The sequence below is a fragment of the Danio rerio genome, chromosome 13, assembly GCF_049306965.1.
Source record: "Danio rerio strain Tuebingen ecotype United States chromosome 13, GRCz12tu, whole genome shotgun sequence".
Classification (NCBI taxonomy): Eukaryota; Metazoa; Chordata; class Actinopteri; order Cypriniformes; family Danionidae; genus Danio; species Danio rerio.
Window position 1 is genome coordinate 42,652,363 of NC_133188.1, and position 14,554 is coordinate 42,666,916.

The 14,554-nt window shown below is 35.6% G+C and overlaps 1 protein-coding gene across 1 annotated transcript in view; it reads right to left on the reverse strand.

Annotated features, from left to right (window-relative positions):
* Window positions 1–14,554, reverse strand: part of col9a1b (collagen, type IX, alpha 1b) — a 40,608-nt gene that overhangs the window by 24,170 nt on the left and 1,884 nt on the right. Inside the window, exons 4-20 of the mRNA NM_213264.2 lie at window positions 14,435–14,497; window positions 13,091–13,144; window positions 11,211–11,246; window positions 10,896–10,919; window positions 10,741–10,794; window positions 8,151–8,204; window positions 7,795–7,830; window positions 7,592–7,648; window positions 6,515–6,568; window positions 4,318–4,371; window positions 4,154–4,207; window positions 3,754–3,807; window positions 3,507–3,560; window positions 3,292–3,345; window positions 3,044–3,097; window positions 2,909–2,962; window positions 13–57 (exon numbers count right to left, since the gene is read on the reverse strand). Coding sequence (NP_998429.2) covers window positions 13–57; window positions 2,909–2,962; window positions 3,044–3,097; window positions 3,292–3,345; window positions 3,507–3,560; window positions 3,754–3,807; window positions 4,154–4,207; window positions 4,318–4,371; window positions 6,515–6,568; window positions 7,592–7,648; window positions 7,795–7,830; window positions 8,151–8,204; window positions 10,741–10,794; window positions 10,896–10,919; window positions 11,211–11,246; window positions 13,091–13,144; window positions 14,435–14,497 — 855 coding nt within the window. The remainder of the gene's footprint in view (window positions 1–12; window positions 58–2,908; window positions 2,963–3,043; window positions 3,098–3,291; window positions 3,346–3,506; window positions 3,561–3,753; window positions 3,808–4,153; window positions 4,208–4,317; window positions 4,372–6,514; window positions 6,569–7,591; window positions 7,649–7,794; window positions 7,831–8,150; window positions 8,205–10,740; window positions 10,795–10,895; window positions 10,920–11,210; window positions 11,247–13,090; window positions 13,145–14,434; window positions 14,498–14,554) is intronic.

Sequence of the window (14,554 nt, forward strand, 5' to 3'; positions counted from 1 at the left end):
TTCATCTCTCACCTTCTCTCCTCCTCCACCTTTTGGTCCTGGGATTCCTGGTAAACCCTGCAGACACGGAAGAGAAAGTCACTAAATATCAAAGTAGCAGCTGCATCTCCCGAAGAAAGAAAAATGCCTTTAATTCATTCTAAAAGATCAAAGTCAAATCCAAAGGGCTGTACTTGAACCATCTCAAAATTAATGATGACATGAAATAGTGATGAAGAGCAGACATCACGCTGGATAAAGTCAGAGGTGTTTCATAATCTTGCCCTGCCATGAAATGGAGCGGACACAACATGCACAAATTGGAAATCGAAGTAAATTATTGATTTTCTTTTTTTTTTTTTTTTTTTTACCATCTGCTACGGTAAGCTATTAGCTTCATGGCTTTAAAGGAGAAAGGTTAAACATAACATTACTGTATAACAAAAAGGTCAGAAATTCAGCAGTGCATGACTGGCAGATATAAAAGAGAAACAAATACTCTTAATCAAAGTATTGGAAAGTGTGATTTCTTCTGCTCACCAAATGATACAGTTTTGAGTCAGAATAAATCCATTAGTCATTCATTCATTCATTTTCCTTCAACTTAGTCCCTTATTTATCAGGGGTTACCACAGTGGCATGAACTGCTAACTATGTATTCCGTCACATGTTTTATGCAGTGGATTCTCTTCCAGCCGCAACCCAGTACTGGTAGACACCTATACACTCTTTCATTCACACACACTTTCACAGCCAATTTAGATTCACCTATACCGCATGCTTTTGGACTGTGTGAGAAATCAAAGCACCGGGGAGGAAAACCAGGCAAACACGGGGAGAACAAACTCCACACAGAAATACCAAATGGCCCAGCCGGGGTTCGAACCAGTGACCTACCTGCTGTGAGACGACAGTGCTAGCCACAGAGCCACTGCGCCACATACATCATTCATTCATTCATTCATTCATTCATTCATTCATTCATTCATTCATTCATTTTCTTGTCAGCTTAGTCCCTTTATTAATCTGGGGTTGCCACAGTGGAATGAACCGCCAACTTATCCAGCTAGTATTTACGCAGCGGATGCCCTTCCAGCCGCAACCCATCTCTGGGAAACATCCACACACACTCATACACTACGGACAATTCACCTGTAACGCATGTGTACCAGCAACCTTCTTGCTGTGAGGCGAACGTGCCACCCACTGCACCACTGCATCGCCCCATACATTAATCAGTAATTTAAAAATCTATTAATGATAAGTTATATCATATTACGATAATATTTTTTATAGTTTAATATTATAATAAAACATACATTTTGTGACCAGAAAAAATATGGACAGTCCTCATTGCAAGTCCTAATTGCATATATTTACTTGTTTGTCGCTGCATTTATTTCATCAGAAAAATAGAACAAAAAGTATAAAGCTAAATATAATTTCACTTTTAAATAACTATTTTCGAGCCATGGCTGGGTCAGTTAGCATTTCTGTGTGAAGTTTGCATGTTCTCCCTGTGTTCGCGTGGGTTTCCTCCGGGTGCTCCGGTTTCCCCCACAGTCCAAAGATATGTGGTATAGGTGAACTGAATAAACTAAATTGGCCATAGTGTATGTGTATGAATGAGTCTGTATGGGTGTTTCCCAGTGATGGGTTGCAGCTGAAATGGTGTCTGATGTGTAAAACGTATGCTGGATAAGTTAGCGGTTCATTCCACTGTGGTGACCCCTGATTAATAAAGAGACTAAGCCGACAGGAAAATGAAGGAATGAATAACTATTTTCAATTTAAATACATTTAAAAATGTTATTTATTTTCGGTACAGTAAAGCGGAATTATTTTCTTATTATCATTAGTCTTCAGTGTCACATGATCCTTCAGAAATCATTCTAATATTTCTAAAATATATTGTTCAATCCAGGTAGATATTCAGAATGGTTTTGTGTGTTGTTGTATAGACACTTTTTTTGATTTTTAACAAATCTTTCATATATTAAATGCATTTTTTCCACATTAAGAGACAGATTTATTCAACATATTGTCAACCCCTTAACTATTTAGATGTGTTAAATTCAGGTATGTTCAATTCAACATCTAGAGCTTTCCTCGTATGTATTTTGTGTTTTCACTTGTCACTTTATGTACACTCATGGCTTAATTTGTGCCGGAACACTCCGGATCCGGCACCTCTGAAACCTGATCTGGCACCTTATTTTACGGCTTTCACTACCTTCACTTTCGTCCTTCATCCACGACACCCCTCCACCACCCAACGCCACCCCCCGCTCTCCACTTTTGTGCGAAACACCTCTACATCCTTGGGTAACATGCTGAATTCGCTACCCCGATCTGTTCCGGGACCTCGCAATTTACAAATTAAGCGCTGTGTACACTGGAAGCTTCTGTAGTCAAATCAAATTCTTGTGTGTGTAAAGCACACTAGGCAATAAAACCGATTATAATTCAGAATTATTTTCGGTTTGAATTTACTAAAAACTTAAGCTGCTACTTACAATGGAAATATTAAAAAACTTTTGGGTGCCACAATATAATGGCGCAAAGACTGTACTGATATACTCTATAAGGGGTTCTTAATCTCAGTCCAGGATGTCCTGCAGATTTTGTCTTCAATGCCAATCAGACACACCTAAAATAGCTAATCAAGCGCTTACTAAACTTTCTAAATACATTCCTGCAGGTGTGTTGAGGCAAGTTGGAGCTTAAAACCGCAAGACACTGGACCTCCAGGACAGAGTTTGAGAATCCCTGCTCTATACTGACGACCTCAAACTCTAATAAATGCTGTGTGATTCTTTTAAGCTCTTATAAAGTGTCAACATCTTTTGGTGTTTTTTCACTGCATGTAAATCCTAAAGTATTTTTTATTACCAAAATCTTTTAAAGTAAATCAGTCGCTAAGACTTACAGGCAGTCCTTGAAGGCCAATTTCCCCGGGGCTTCCAGCTTTTCCTTTGTCGCCCTGTAAAATATCCACATATGTATTATTACCATACTCTCTACATGCCAATGGTTAAACAATAAAAGCCTAAATCTGCTGTACCTTGGCACCTGGCATGCCAGGGATTCCCTCACGTCCGTCCACTCCTGGCAAACCCTAAGAAAACACACAGATTGGTGCTGTTAGGATGTTTGAAAAGGTCATAAGCCCAACATTTTTATCCACGCTTACAAAGAATATAAAAAAACACCTACACCTTCTGCTACATTTTTTTTTAACATGAAACAATCACTGTACCATGGAACCAGCAACATATCACATTTACAATTGAAATGTGGTAAACTACATACGCCATCTCCTTTTGGCCCTGGAAGACCAGTGTTGCCTCTTGGCCCTTGAGGTCCCTTCAGAAAAAGAAAAAAAAATCAGTAAAGTAGTCACTAATAGTCAAAGAAATCATGTTCCTGGACCCCTATCGTTTGAGCAGCTTCTCAAAGGCTAAATACTGAACAAAACCCAGCTTGTACTGTGTTCATTTTTGCTGTCATGATGTTTGTACACTTGCCTGTTCTCCTTTAGGACCGGTTTCCCCCACTCCTCCGCGTTGTCCTCGATCCCCCTGGATAAAAAAAGAAAGGCACATCTGAGATTTCTGACATTGATTTGTTTACACCCAAGGCTCAGTATATCAGCTTGGAAGTCATGCCCACTGCTGAAACAGAGCCACTTCAAAGCTTTCCGCAGTGAATATGAGGTAAAGCTTTCCTATTGCAAGGTTAGTTTTAGATTAGATAAGAAGTTGCAGAACTTACCGCAGCCCCTGCAACACCTTGAGGGCCCGGGTCACCATCAACACCCCGAGGCCCCTGAAAAAAATAAATAAATAAAAAAATTATATATATATATATATATATATATATATATATATATATATATATATATATATATATATATATATATATATATATATATATATATATTATTTTGTGGTGTATTTCAGTGTTTGGTTGCAGTGTGCAGCATACCTTCTATGTACAAGTTTTATTTGGGGGGGACGGTTGGGTCATGTTTACACAAAAATTTACAATACAGATGCACAGATGTATCGGCAGCCAATTTATGTGCAAACATATGACCTAGTCCTGGGACACATATATACTCTGCATATTAAAAAAAGGAAAAAGAACAGGTCCCAGCCTCCTGTTTTATTACCGTTTCTCCTTTTGCTCCAATCATTCCGGTAGCACCTCGAATTCCCTGTGGTCCCTGAGAGCACATCATTGAGACAAGGCTTTAAGACACTGGATCAAGAAATAGGCACTGGACTGATTTATTCATTTAGTGTCGATTGCTGGAATAAACAGAAAATCACGTACAGTAGGGCCTTGAGCTCCGACCTCTCCAGAGGCTCCCTGATCCCCTTCCTCTCCCTAAAAAGATCAAGATAAAACTCCTTTACATACAGGGAAAATACTAATACCAAGCACAGACTTGGTTGTTGGATGGATGGATGGATGGATGGGTGGGTGGGTGGATGGATGGATGGATGGATGGATGGATGGATGGATGGGTGGGTGGGTTGATGGATGGATGGATGGATGGATGGATGGATGGATGGATGGATGGATGGATGGATGGATGGATGGATGGATAGATAGATAGATAGATAGATAGATAGATAGATAGATAGATAGATAGATAGATAGATAGATAGATAGATAGATAGATAGATAGATAGATAGATAGATAGATAGATAGATAGATAGATAGATAGATAGATAGATAGATAGATAGATAGATAGATAGATAGATATTCAGATGTATAAACAGAAAGATTGATAGATAGGCAGATGAATAGAGAGACAAATAATAGTATAAAGATAGACAGACAGACATAAATAAATAAATTATATTGATAGACACACAGACAGAAATAATATAGATAGACAGACAGATAGACAAATAGATTGACAGAAAGATAGATAGACAGACAGAAATATTATAGCTAGGCAGACATAAATAAAAATATAGATAGACAGACAGATATACAGACAGAAGTAATATAGGCAGACATATATTTTATAGATAAAAATATTGATAAATAGACAAATAATATAGAGAGATAGAGATACATAATATAGAAAGACAGATAGAGATAAATAATATAGACACAGGAATAAATAATAGATAGACAGACAGAAAGACATAGATAATATAGATTACTTAGACGGACGGACAGACAGACAAACAGATAAATAGACAGACATTTGGACAGATTGATAGACAGAAATAATATAGATAGACAGATAGACATAAATACATGGATAGACAGACAGACAGACAGACAGACAGACAGACAGACAGACAGACAGACAGACAGATAGATAGATAGATAGATAGATAGATAGATATATATATATATATATATATATATATATATATATATATATATATATATATATATGTATATATATATATATATAGACATACAAGCAGAAGTCATAGGTAGGTCGATAGGCTTATTATGTATATATGGATGGATGGATGGATGGATGGATGGATGGATGGATGGATGGAGACAGACAGACAGACAGTCAGACAGATGGACAATATAGACAGACAGACAATATAGACAGACAGACAGACAATCAGATAAATATATAGACATCTGGACAGATTGATAGATAGACAGACAGAAATAATATAGATAGACAGATGGACATAGATGGATAGACAGACAGACAGACAGACAGACAGAGAATATAGACAGATAAATAATATAGACAGATAGTACTATAGACACATAATAATAAATAATATAGAGAGACAGACAGACATAAATAATACAGGTAGACATACAGACAAACAGAAGTCATATAGGTAGGTAGATAGACAGATGTATGGATGGATGGATAGAGACAGACAGACAAGACAAATATTATAGACAGACAGATAGATAGATAGATTGATAGACTGACAAGTGGGTAGGTTGGTAGACAGACAGACAGGAATAATATAGATAGACAGACTCAAAAAAGTTCTAAATGTCTTGTATTTAATATAATGGAGTTCTGAATCAAATGTACTGCAGTTGTGATTGAGGTAAATGATGTGTGAATGTGCTGATTCTGAGTGAAGCATCTCGAGGACATTACAGCAGGCAGACACCAGCAAACTAAATGTCACCACTTTAACTTATTCTTACAACTCTCGGATCGCTCATTATTCTTCATGCGCCAGTGGAGTGTAATTCTTCTACCCAACTTTAATAGACAGCATTTAAATACATCCTCCATGTTCATTCAGCTCGAGTGCCGGTCCTTAATTATAAATGAAGCCCTGTAATAATCTCCAAAATGTCACAGTCTGAGAAAAACTGTCTCAAACATGATGTTTTCTCATTAAAACAAGACCTAGTGCTTCATTTATATTCAAATTCACTTTGGAGAACTTCTCAACCCATGCTGACCTCAAACACACACACACACACACACACACACACATGCACCCACACAGACCTACCTTTTTAGCATAATTATATAATACTTTGTGTTTGTAATATAAAGTTCATACCTTGTGTCCTTGTTTTCCAGGCTCTCCAGATTCTCCTTTCACACCTTTATGACCCTGATAATGGACAGAAGGAAAGTTTATACTTGCATTTAATTATATATATATATATAGTTGAAGTCAGAATTATTAGCCCCCCATACAATTTTTATTTTATTTTTTTTATTTCTAAATATTTCCCAAATGATGTTAAACAAGGAAATTTTCACAGTATGACTGATAATATGTTATCTTCTGAAGAAAGTCTTATTTGTTTTATTTCAGCTAGAAGAAAAGCAGTTTTTAAATTTTAAAACCATTTTAAGGTTAAAATTATTAGCCCCTTTAAGCTATATTTTTTCGACTGTCTGCAGAATGAACCATCGTTATACAATAACTTACCTAATTACCCTAACCTGCATAGTTAACCTAGTTAAGCCTTTAAATGTCACTTTAAGCTGTATAGAAATGTCTTGAAAAATATCAAGTCAAATATTATTTACTGTCATCATGGCAAAGAAAAATTAAAATGTGTGGAAAATCTTCACTCTGTATACACACACACACACACACACACACACACACACATACACATATACACACACATACATACGAGTATGGATGTTGGTGCAGGGAAAAGAATGTCTCATTTCAGTGTTTGCCTTAAATTTAACAAACAACAGGGATTTGAAATACATAAAAAAAATTTAAAGAATCTACTTTAATGTTGTTTTATTATTTTAGTTAAAGTAAAATGTTAAATTTGCATAAAATAATGTACTATCCTCATTCCCTATAACCAAACATTCATGTAAAAATGAAACCACTTACTCATTTGGCCCATAATTCCTAACATGCGAAAAGCAATAATACTACATTTTATTATATTTTAAATTATTAAAAACTAACAAATGTGCAAAAGCTAGTACTCTGGATATTGAAAAATAGTGTAGTATGCTATAGTGTAGTATGAAAAATAGTATGCTGATATAGTCTTATATACATTTCATCAATTTAATTTTCTTTACATTTTTCTTATTTATGATCATTTATGATCTTACTGATACATTTGTTTTGGTTCCTGTCCACAGGAGAACTCACCTTCATCCCAGGCAATCCTGGATGGCCAGGTGCTCCCGGTGGGCATGCATTAGGGCACTAAACATAAGGTAAAATAAAAGTCAGATTATTCATTCAATTCAATCAAACCATAACTAATAGCCATCCTAATGTTAACAATATGTCTTTTACATGATTTTCAACAAAATCTTTATGATAGAGCACCAAATAAAATGTCCTCTTACCAGTTCCATAGATCCACCCAACATCCCTGCAGCTCCCTGTAAACACAAAAAAATTTATATTATTTTTATCGAGTTTGAATCTGATGTTGGGGAAGCTAATTAGTCACTTAAGAAAGTAGTTGTGTCTTAATTATAATTGCTGCTCTGAGAGATGTTCCAAATTAAAAACGTTGATTAGGTATAAGAGTAATGTTGGATTGACAAATGCATATTTCTGAGGCTTAAAGGAGTAGTTCACATCCAGAATGATTAATCACCAGACATTTCTAGTTTATGGTCACCATTGAATTTTTTTCCTACTATGGAAGTAAATGGTGACCGTTAAGTATTTGGATTTTTTTATCAGTGATACTCACTCTGGGCCCTGTTGGTCCTCTGGGTCCCTGTGGTCCTCTCACACCCATGGCTCCCTGTTTTGCAAAATAGAAATCAATTAAGCATTCATAAAGTTGCTTATTTTTTAGATAGATTTACAAAACGGTAAAACTTAGAGAAAGACTGCAGCAATAGTTAACCATGAAACACAAATAATAATAAAAAAAACTTAACAGAGTCCAAATAAAAAAGGCTGTGTCCCAATCACCAGCCATTTAACCCTTATAGATCGCTGGAAACTCACAGATCACATAGAACTACCTATCCGCCGGTATATGGACTAGAAGATCCAGTCATGCACCACACACACACACACCTGTTCCGGTTTCCCACTGATTGCTAACACACAGCTGAAGCTGTTCAGAACTGATTATATGGACTTTAAAAGTAGCACAGAAACACACACCAGGAGCTTCATGTATCAACCCTGCATGCGCACGAAAACTTTGCGTATGCCAGGTTTCACGCTCACGTTTGGATTTACTAACAATGAAATGAACATGAGAATGTGTGTTTGTTCATGCCAACTTCATGTCTGGCGTACGTGCATTTCTTGTGTGTTTGTTTTGTTTCCGTTGGCGACTCCTAGAGGCAGTTGTGTTAAATTGCACACTACAATGTATCTGAGCCGTGCAATGGCAGCTGTATGGGACGGGATCATCCGCATGTCTAGCAGGTATATAAGGTTTCCATATCATGCAGTTTACCAGCCAAACATTGAAGCGCAATTTGCAGCGATCGCCAGTTTTTCCAATGTAATCGGAGTGATCGACTGCATGCACATTGCTATAAAGGCGCCATCTAAAGACATATTTGCATGTGTAAATCGGAAACATTTCCATTCAATAAATGTGCAAAAAATATGTGATGCTCAAATGCGCTTAACATAAAACACACACTTATTAATGATTCCTACTTGTCTTCCTCGTGATGAAGAGTAGACAAAATCTGATATGTAATGAATAAAAAAAAGAATGAGTTCATCAGACGCTGGATTCGAACCAGGTTCATAATTGATCGTGTCAAAACATGTTTCCATGCACTTTACGAGCTATGCCACTCATGCTGCTGTTTGCCACTCTCTTCAATTATCTTGTCTCTGTCAATCAAATGGTGATGGAAGGGAATCACTCAACTAGCTCATTCCAACGAGGTGTGCTATTTGCACTTAGCCTAAATAGACACTACAAAATTTTACACCTTTACATCGGACCATGTCTTTTTTAATTCACTCACAGCGCGATGTTCAGACCCCACTGCATTAACCGCGTCAGCTAAACTCTCCCACTCTATTTTTCTTTTTTTTGTTATTAATTCCAGAGGACAAACTTGCAAATAACATCATTTTTTTCTGAAAGGAGCACCTCCAATTCATATTCTGTTCAAAGTTTCTCTTTTTGCCTGCTTTTGCCATTGCTTTTTTATTTGGTTTTGCCAAAGTAGAGTCATTACCATATTTATTAGGGGGATGAGGCAGGGAAAGGTTTTGCGCTCATGCACGTGCGCAAATTTTCACGTTAATTTGGATGTACAAAGAGAATATGCATGGGATTCTGAGTACGCACTGTTTAATACTTCAGATTTTTTTACTGCGTACGCATATTTACAGCTTTGTGCATACGCAATGTTTTAGTATAAATTCAACGCAAGTCTTCGTACATGACGCTCCAGGTGTTGAGTCTTGTTTTACAGTTTTGTGACATTCTGACGCATTTTCCATGCCTTGCTTTGCCGTGTTTTTGACCCCCACCTTGTTTGTTTGTTTTTGTTGTCTGCTGCCTGCCTGTACTGACCTACTGTCTGTGTTTTTGACTTCAACTCTGGTTTTGCCTGCATACATCTGTTTACTCCTTTGTTGACTGTTACTTGCCTGATCATTCTCTGCATAATAAACCCTGCATTTGGATTCGAACTCTGTTGTCAGCGTCCCCACTTCACATTACAGAAGACTCAGCCATGAGAGTTTCAAAGTGAGCCATATATATGTGTGGTGAAATCAGTACATGAGCAGCATCAGCTCTGTAAGTGTATTCAAAGGAGACTTGGAACAGGTGTGAGTGTGTGGTGCATGACTGGAACTTTTGGTCCATGTAATGGTGGATTTGAAGTCTGTTGCGTTCTGCGTGTTTACCTGCAATCTGCAGCCACTCGATCACTGGTGATCATAACAGGCTGACATAATGGACTTTATTGTATTAAAAAAGCAGAAGCTCAAAGTCCTCAAAATGAACTCTGATGATTATTCTGAAGATTTAAATTGTAATTCCATACAATAATTTATATTATATATAATTTCTATTACATATTTTTTGTATTATATATAATTTCTCGTAAAAAAAAAAAAAGAATTTTCCTCCAAATGGTCATAAACATATTTGATTCCTATTTCATCCAAAAATCTAAAGAAAGGATTATTAAGTAAATTAAAGGAAATAAAATAAAAGCAAGGCTAATTTGACTAGTTGGGTACTGTATACTGTAACAAATCACATGTAAGAAACGAGAGTAATTAAGTGTCTGCTTATTATTATTTAACAAAAAATAAATAAATAAAGTTAAAGAGTAACTCACAGGTGGTCCCACTTTTCCCAGCTCTCCCGGAAGTCCTCCTGGTCCTGGTGGGCCCTATAAAAAGCCTTAATTAAGTTTCTTCTTCAAAATAAACACAAAAATAATAAAAAATAAAATGCATTTTCGCATGCTTATATAAAACAAAGGGCACTTACCATTGGTCCATCAGGTCCAACACCCTAAAACAAAGAAAACATACACATTTTGCACATTTTCAATTATTAAGCATTTATAAGGATTTTTCCCATTTCTAATATATCTTAAAGCTAAATAAATAAAAACATTTATAGTTGCAAAAATATTTTCTTTTACTTTTTTCTGCTTTGTGCACTGTGACAAGTTATGTAGCATCAGTGCAGTATCTAGAGATCAGCTTTAGACTTATTTATAGCTAAATTCATCATCTTGATTGTTTTTGTTTTGAATGCAAGGGCTTTAGAGATGTTAAAAGATGACAAAATCTGACTTACCGCCTCTCCTCTGATACCAGGTTTACCAGGTTCTCCCTGTTGCAACAACAATTACACATGTTCTTTTTAGGCTTAACATAAAACAGTTATATATAAAAACAATAAAAAGCTATTGTAGCTTACTTTGCAATGTTCTGTTTGAAATGCAACTTACTCATTCTTTATTTGTACATATTACTTAATGTAGGACTTCATTAAACTTCCTTTTTAAAGTGTACTATAGGATTTAATTATGAAAGTCAATTATGTCAATTAAGTCAATTACGAAAATCAAACAGTAGATTTATTGTTATACTCTACAATACAACATGTACACTATACACTAAATATACTGCTTAATGAACAAGACACAATCATGTTAACAATAAATGAGTATTTGCGAATGAATGAGTCACTTTGCTAAAAATAAATTATCTCCAAGTACTGAATCAAATCTGACAACAGGAATGCTTAAACAGTCTAAATACATTTGGAAAGCAGTGCATGATGTAAAACCATTATTTGTATATTATTGAGTATCTGTAAATTGTTATAACTGGACATTTACTCAGAGAAATAGTGTAAACATATATGCATCCAAGCTTTAATTACCATAATCTTGAATTAAATACTAGTATGTAGTAAACAAATAAGGACCCACTTTATTAAGTGTCATCAACTATTATTTACTAGCAAGTAAATTAAATATCTGATACATTTAGCTTACTGTGTTAATATGCAAAATGCCTGCTTGTAATTATATCTGTATTTCAATTCTGTAGATGCATATAAAATTGTTCAGATGCAAAAATCTCTAACAGCCATCTGAATTATTTTGATCTAAAATTATCAATTTACTCTGCCTCCTAAAGCTTTTTTACTTTAAGAGTAATGAAAAGAATTTATTCATCCTGAAAACACAAATAAGATGAAACCAACTCTTCAATTACTGTACACTGTTGACCCTAATCCTAAACTTAAACATACCCGAACCACTAAACCTGTTCCTAATCTTAACTGTATTCAACCAAAAATGCTTTATGGCTTGCACTTAATTTTACAGTATGTACTCAACAGTGTACAGTGCTACTTAAAGGGACGGTTCACCCAAAAATCATCCCCATTGATGAATACAACCCAATGAAATGTAGCTTACTTTGCAATACTCTGTTTGAAATACACCTTACTCTTTCTTTGTACATATTAATTAATGTAGCATTTGTTCCAAACCTGTTTGAGTTTCTTTCTTCTATTGAACACAAAAGATACACAGAGGAATGTTGGGGGGGAACTTTTAGTGACTGTAATTTTTTGTTCCTACAACAGTATTAATCTTTAAATGTGCTTTTATGAATTTAAGTTTTTTTTTTTTTTTTTTTTTTTTTTTTACCATTTACTCACATTTAAATCGCTTGAGTGTGAGTAAATGGTAAAAAAAAAAATAAACTTTTGGGTGAACTTTCCCTTTAAGAACGTACTGGGTTATATGAGGTTAGATGTAATGACAAAAAAAAATGCTACTGTTTTATGCAATAGAACATGACACCTGATATAAAGTGGGATTACAAAAGTTCATTTAGTTTTTATTCATTTAGTTTTCATTTAGTTTTATGGAAGAAAAGCAAGAAAATTAAATAATCACTTTTCTGTAATGTTACTTTTAGAAAAATCCCACAAAACCAGAGAATCTCCTCAGACTAAGTGAAGTGCTGTGTTTTGAATTTGGCTGAGTTTAATAAGAACTGATGAATCTGACTTTTCTTGACAGTTCAGTGAGCACACAGACAGGATTAGGAACTAGTGGTCATGTGAAAATACTTATAATTCCCTCTACAGGGCCAGTCAGTGCTGTGATTTGAGATCTGGTCCCTACTGAAGCAGAAGACTCATTAGTAGCTCACCTTTTGTCCTGGGGGCCCGTCGAGGCCTGGTTCTCCAATGGGGCCTATGAGACCCTGAGGGACACAAAGGAGAAAGGTTGCATCATTGTCATTATTATCCCAAGCAACAATAAAGAGATAGTTCACACAAAAAGAAAATATTTAACTACACTCAAGTGGTTCCAAATCTTAAAAGTTGATCTTTTTTCTGTTGAACACAAAAGAAGATATTTTAAAGAATGTTGAAGATAGCCATTAATTGACGTAGTAGAAAAATAAAAATAAATGGAAGTGAGTGGCTACCAGTTTCTTCTTCAAAATATATTCTTTTGAGAAAAGAAACTCAGATTTGGAACAGGTGGAGGCTTTAAAAAAGCAGTTTTTATAAGGTATAGTTTACTTAAAAAATACAATTCTATCATCAGTTACTCACCCTTTACTTCTTCCAAACTTGCCTGAGTTACTTTTTTTCTGTTGAACACACAATAATTTATTTAAAAGAAAGCTAAAAAAAAAAAACTGTAACCATTAACTTGTTTTTCCTATTATGGAGGTTAATGGTTACAGGTTTTTAAGCATTCTTCAAAATATCTTCTTTTGTGTTCAACAGAAGAAATGTTTGAACAAAGCTTTGAATCAAACTCAAAGATTTGAAACCACTAGAGGAAGCATAAATAGTAAGTGTTCATTTGGGTGAACTATCTCTTTAAATAACAACAGACCAACCTATGACTACAAAACAAAGACACCTGTCAGTTACTCAATATCTTCTTGGACCTTCCGTCTCAGAGATACTTTCTTGACCCCTACTTCCATTTTCACAGAGAATCCTCTTTAATTAAGTCCAGGCGTCAGGTGTCTGCTTAAACAAAACCCCTGTTGTCTGATGGCCAGATTTCCTTTGGTCTTTGCTTCAGTCCGGCATGAGAAATTCCCTGCATTTTTTGACCCTCTTAAGAGTGCCGCCCACTATTGACTGACCTTTATTTTCCCATATACGATTAACTTGAGATTTTAACATGATTCCTTACACGTCATAATTTTGCAGAGTACAATGTGATCCTGGATTAACATCTATGTTGATCCTGGAAAATAATTTTTTGGTCGGAAAATGTAATCCATATCTATTCCCTACCCCTAAACCCAACCATAACTGTAAACTATTCCCAAAATCAGAGAGAAATAATAGTAGGATGACAGTACTTTTGAACTGCATAAACTTAACCCCTAGCCTAAAATTAACATAAACTGTAAACATATCCCTTCATTCTGATTGGCTGACTGGAATGTTGTTCCAGCATCAACATGTATGTTAATCCAGGAACATGTCCTACTTGGTGAAATCAGGTTAGGGTGATTGCTTACATCAGCTCCAGGTAATCCAGGAAGTCCAGCAGAACCAGGTTTTCCAGCATCTCCATCAAGACCCTTTGGGTGCAAACGACAGTGTGTGAGATGCAATGATACTCATAAATAGAGCAAATT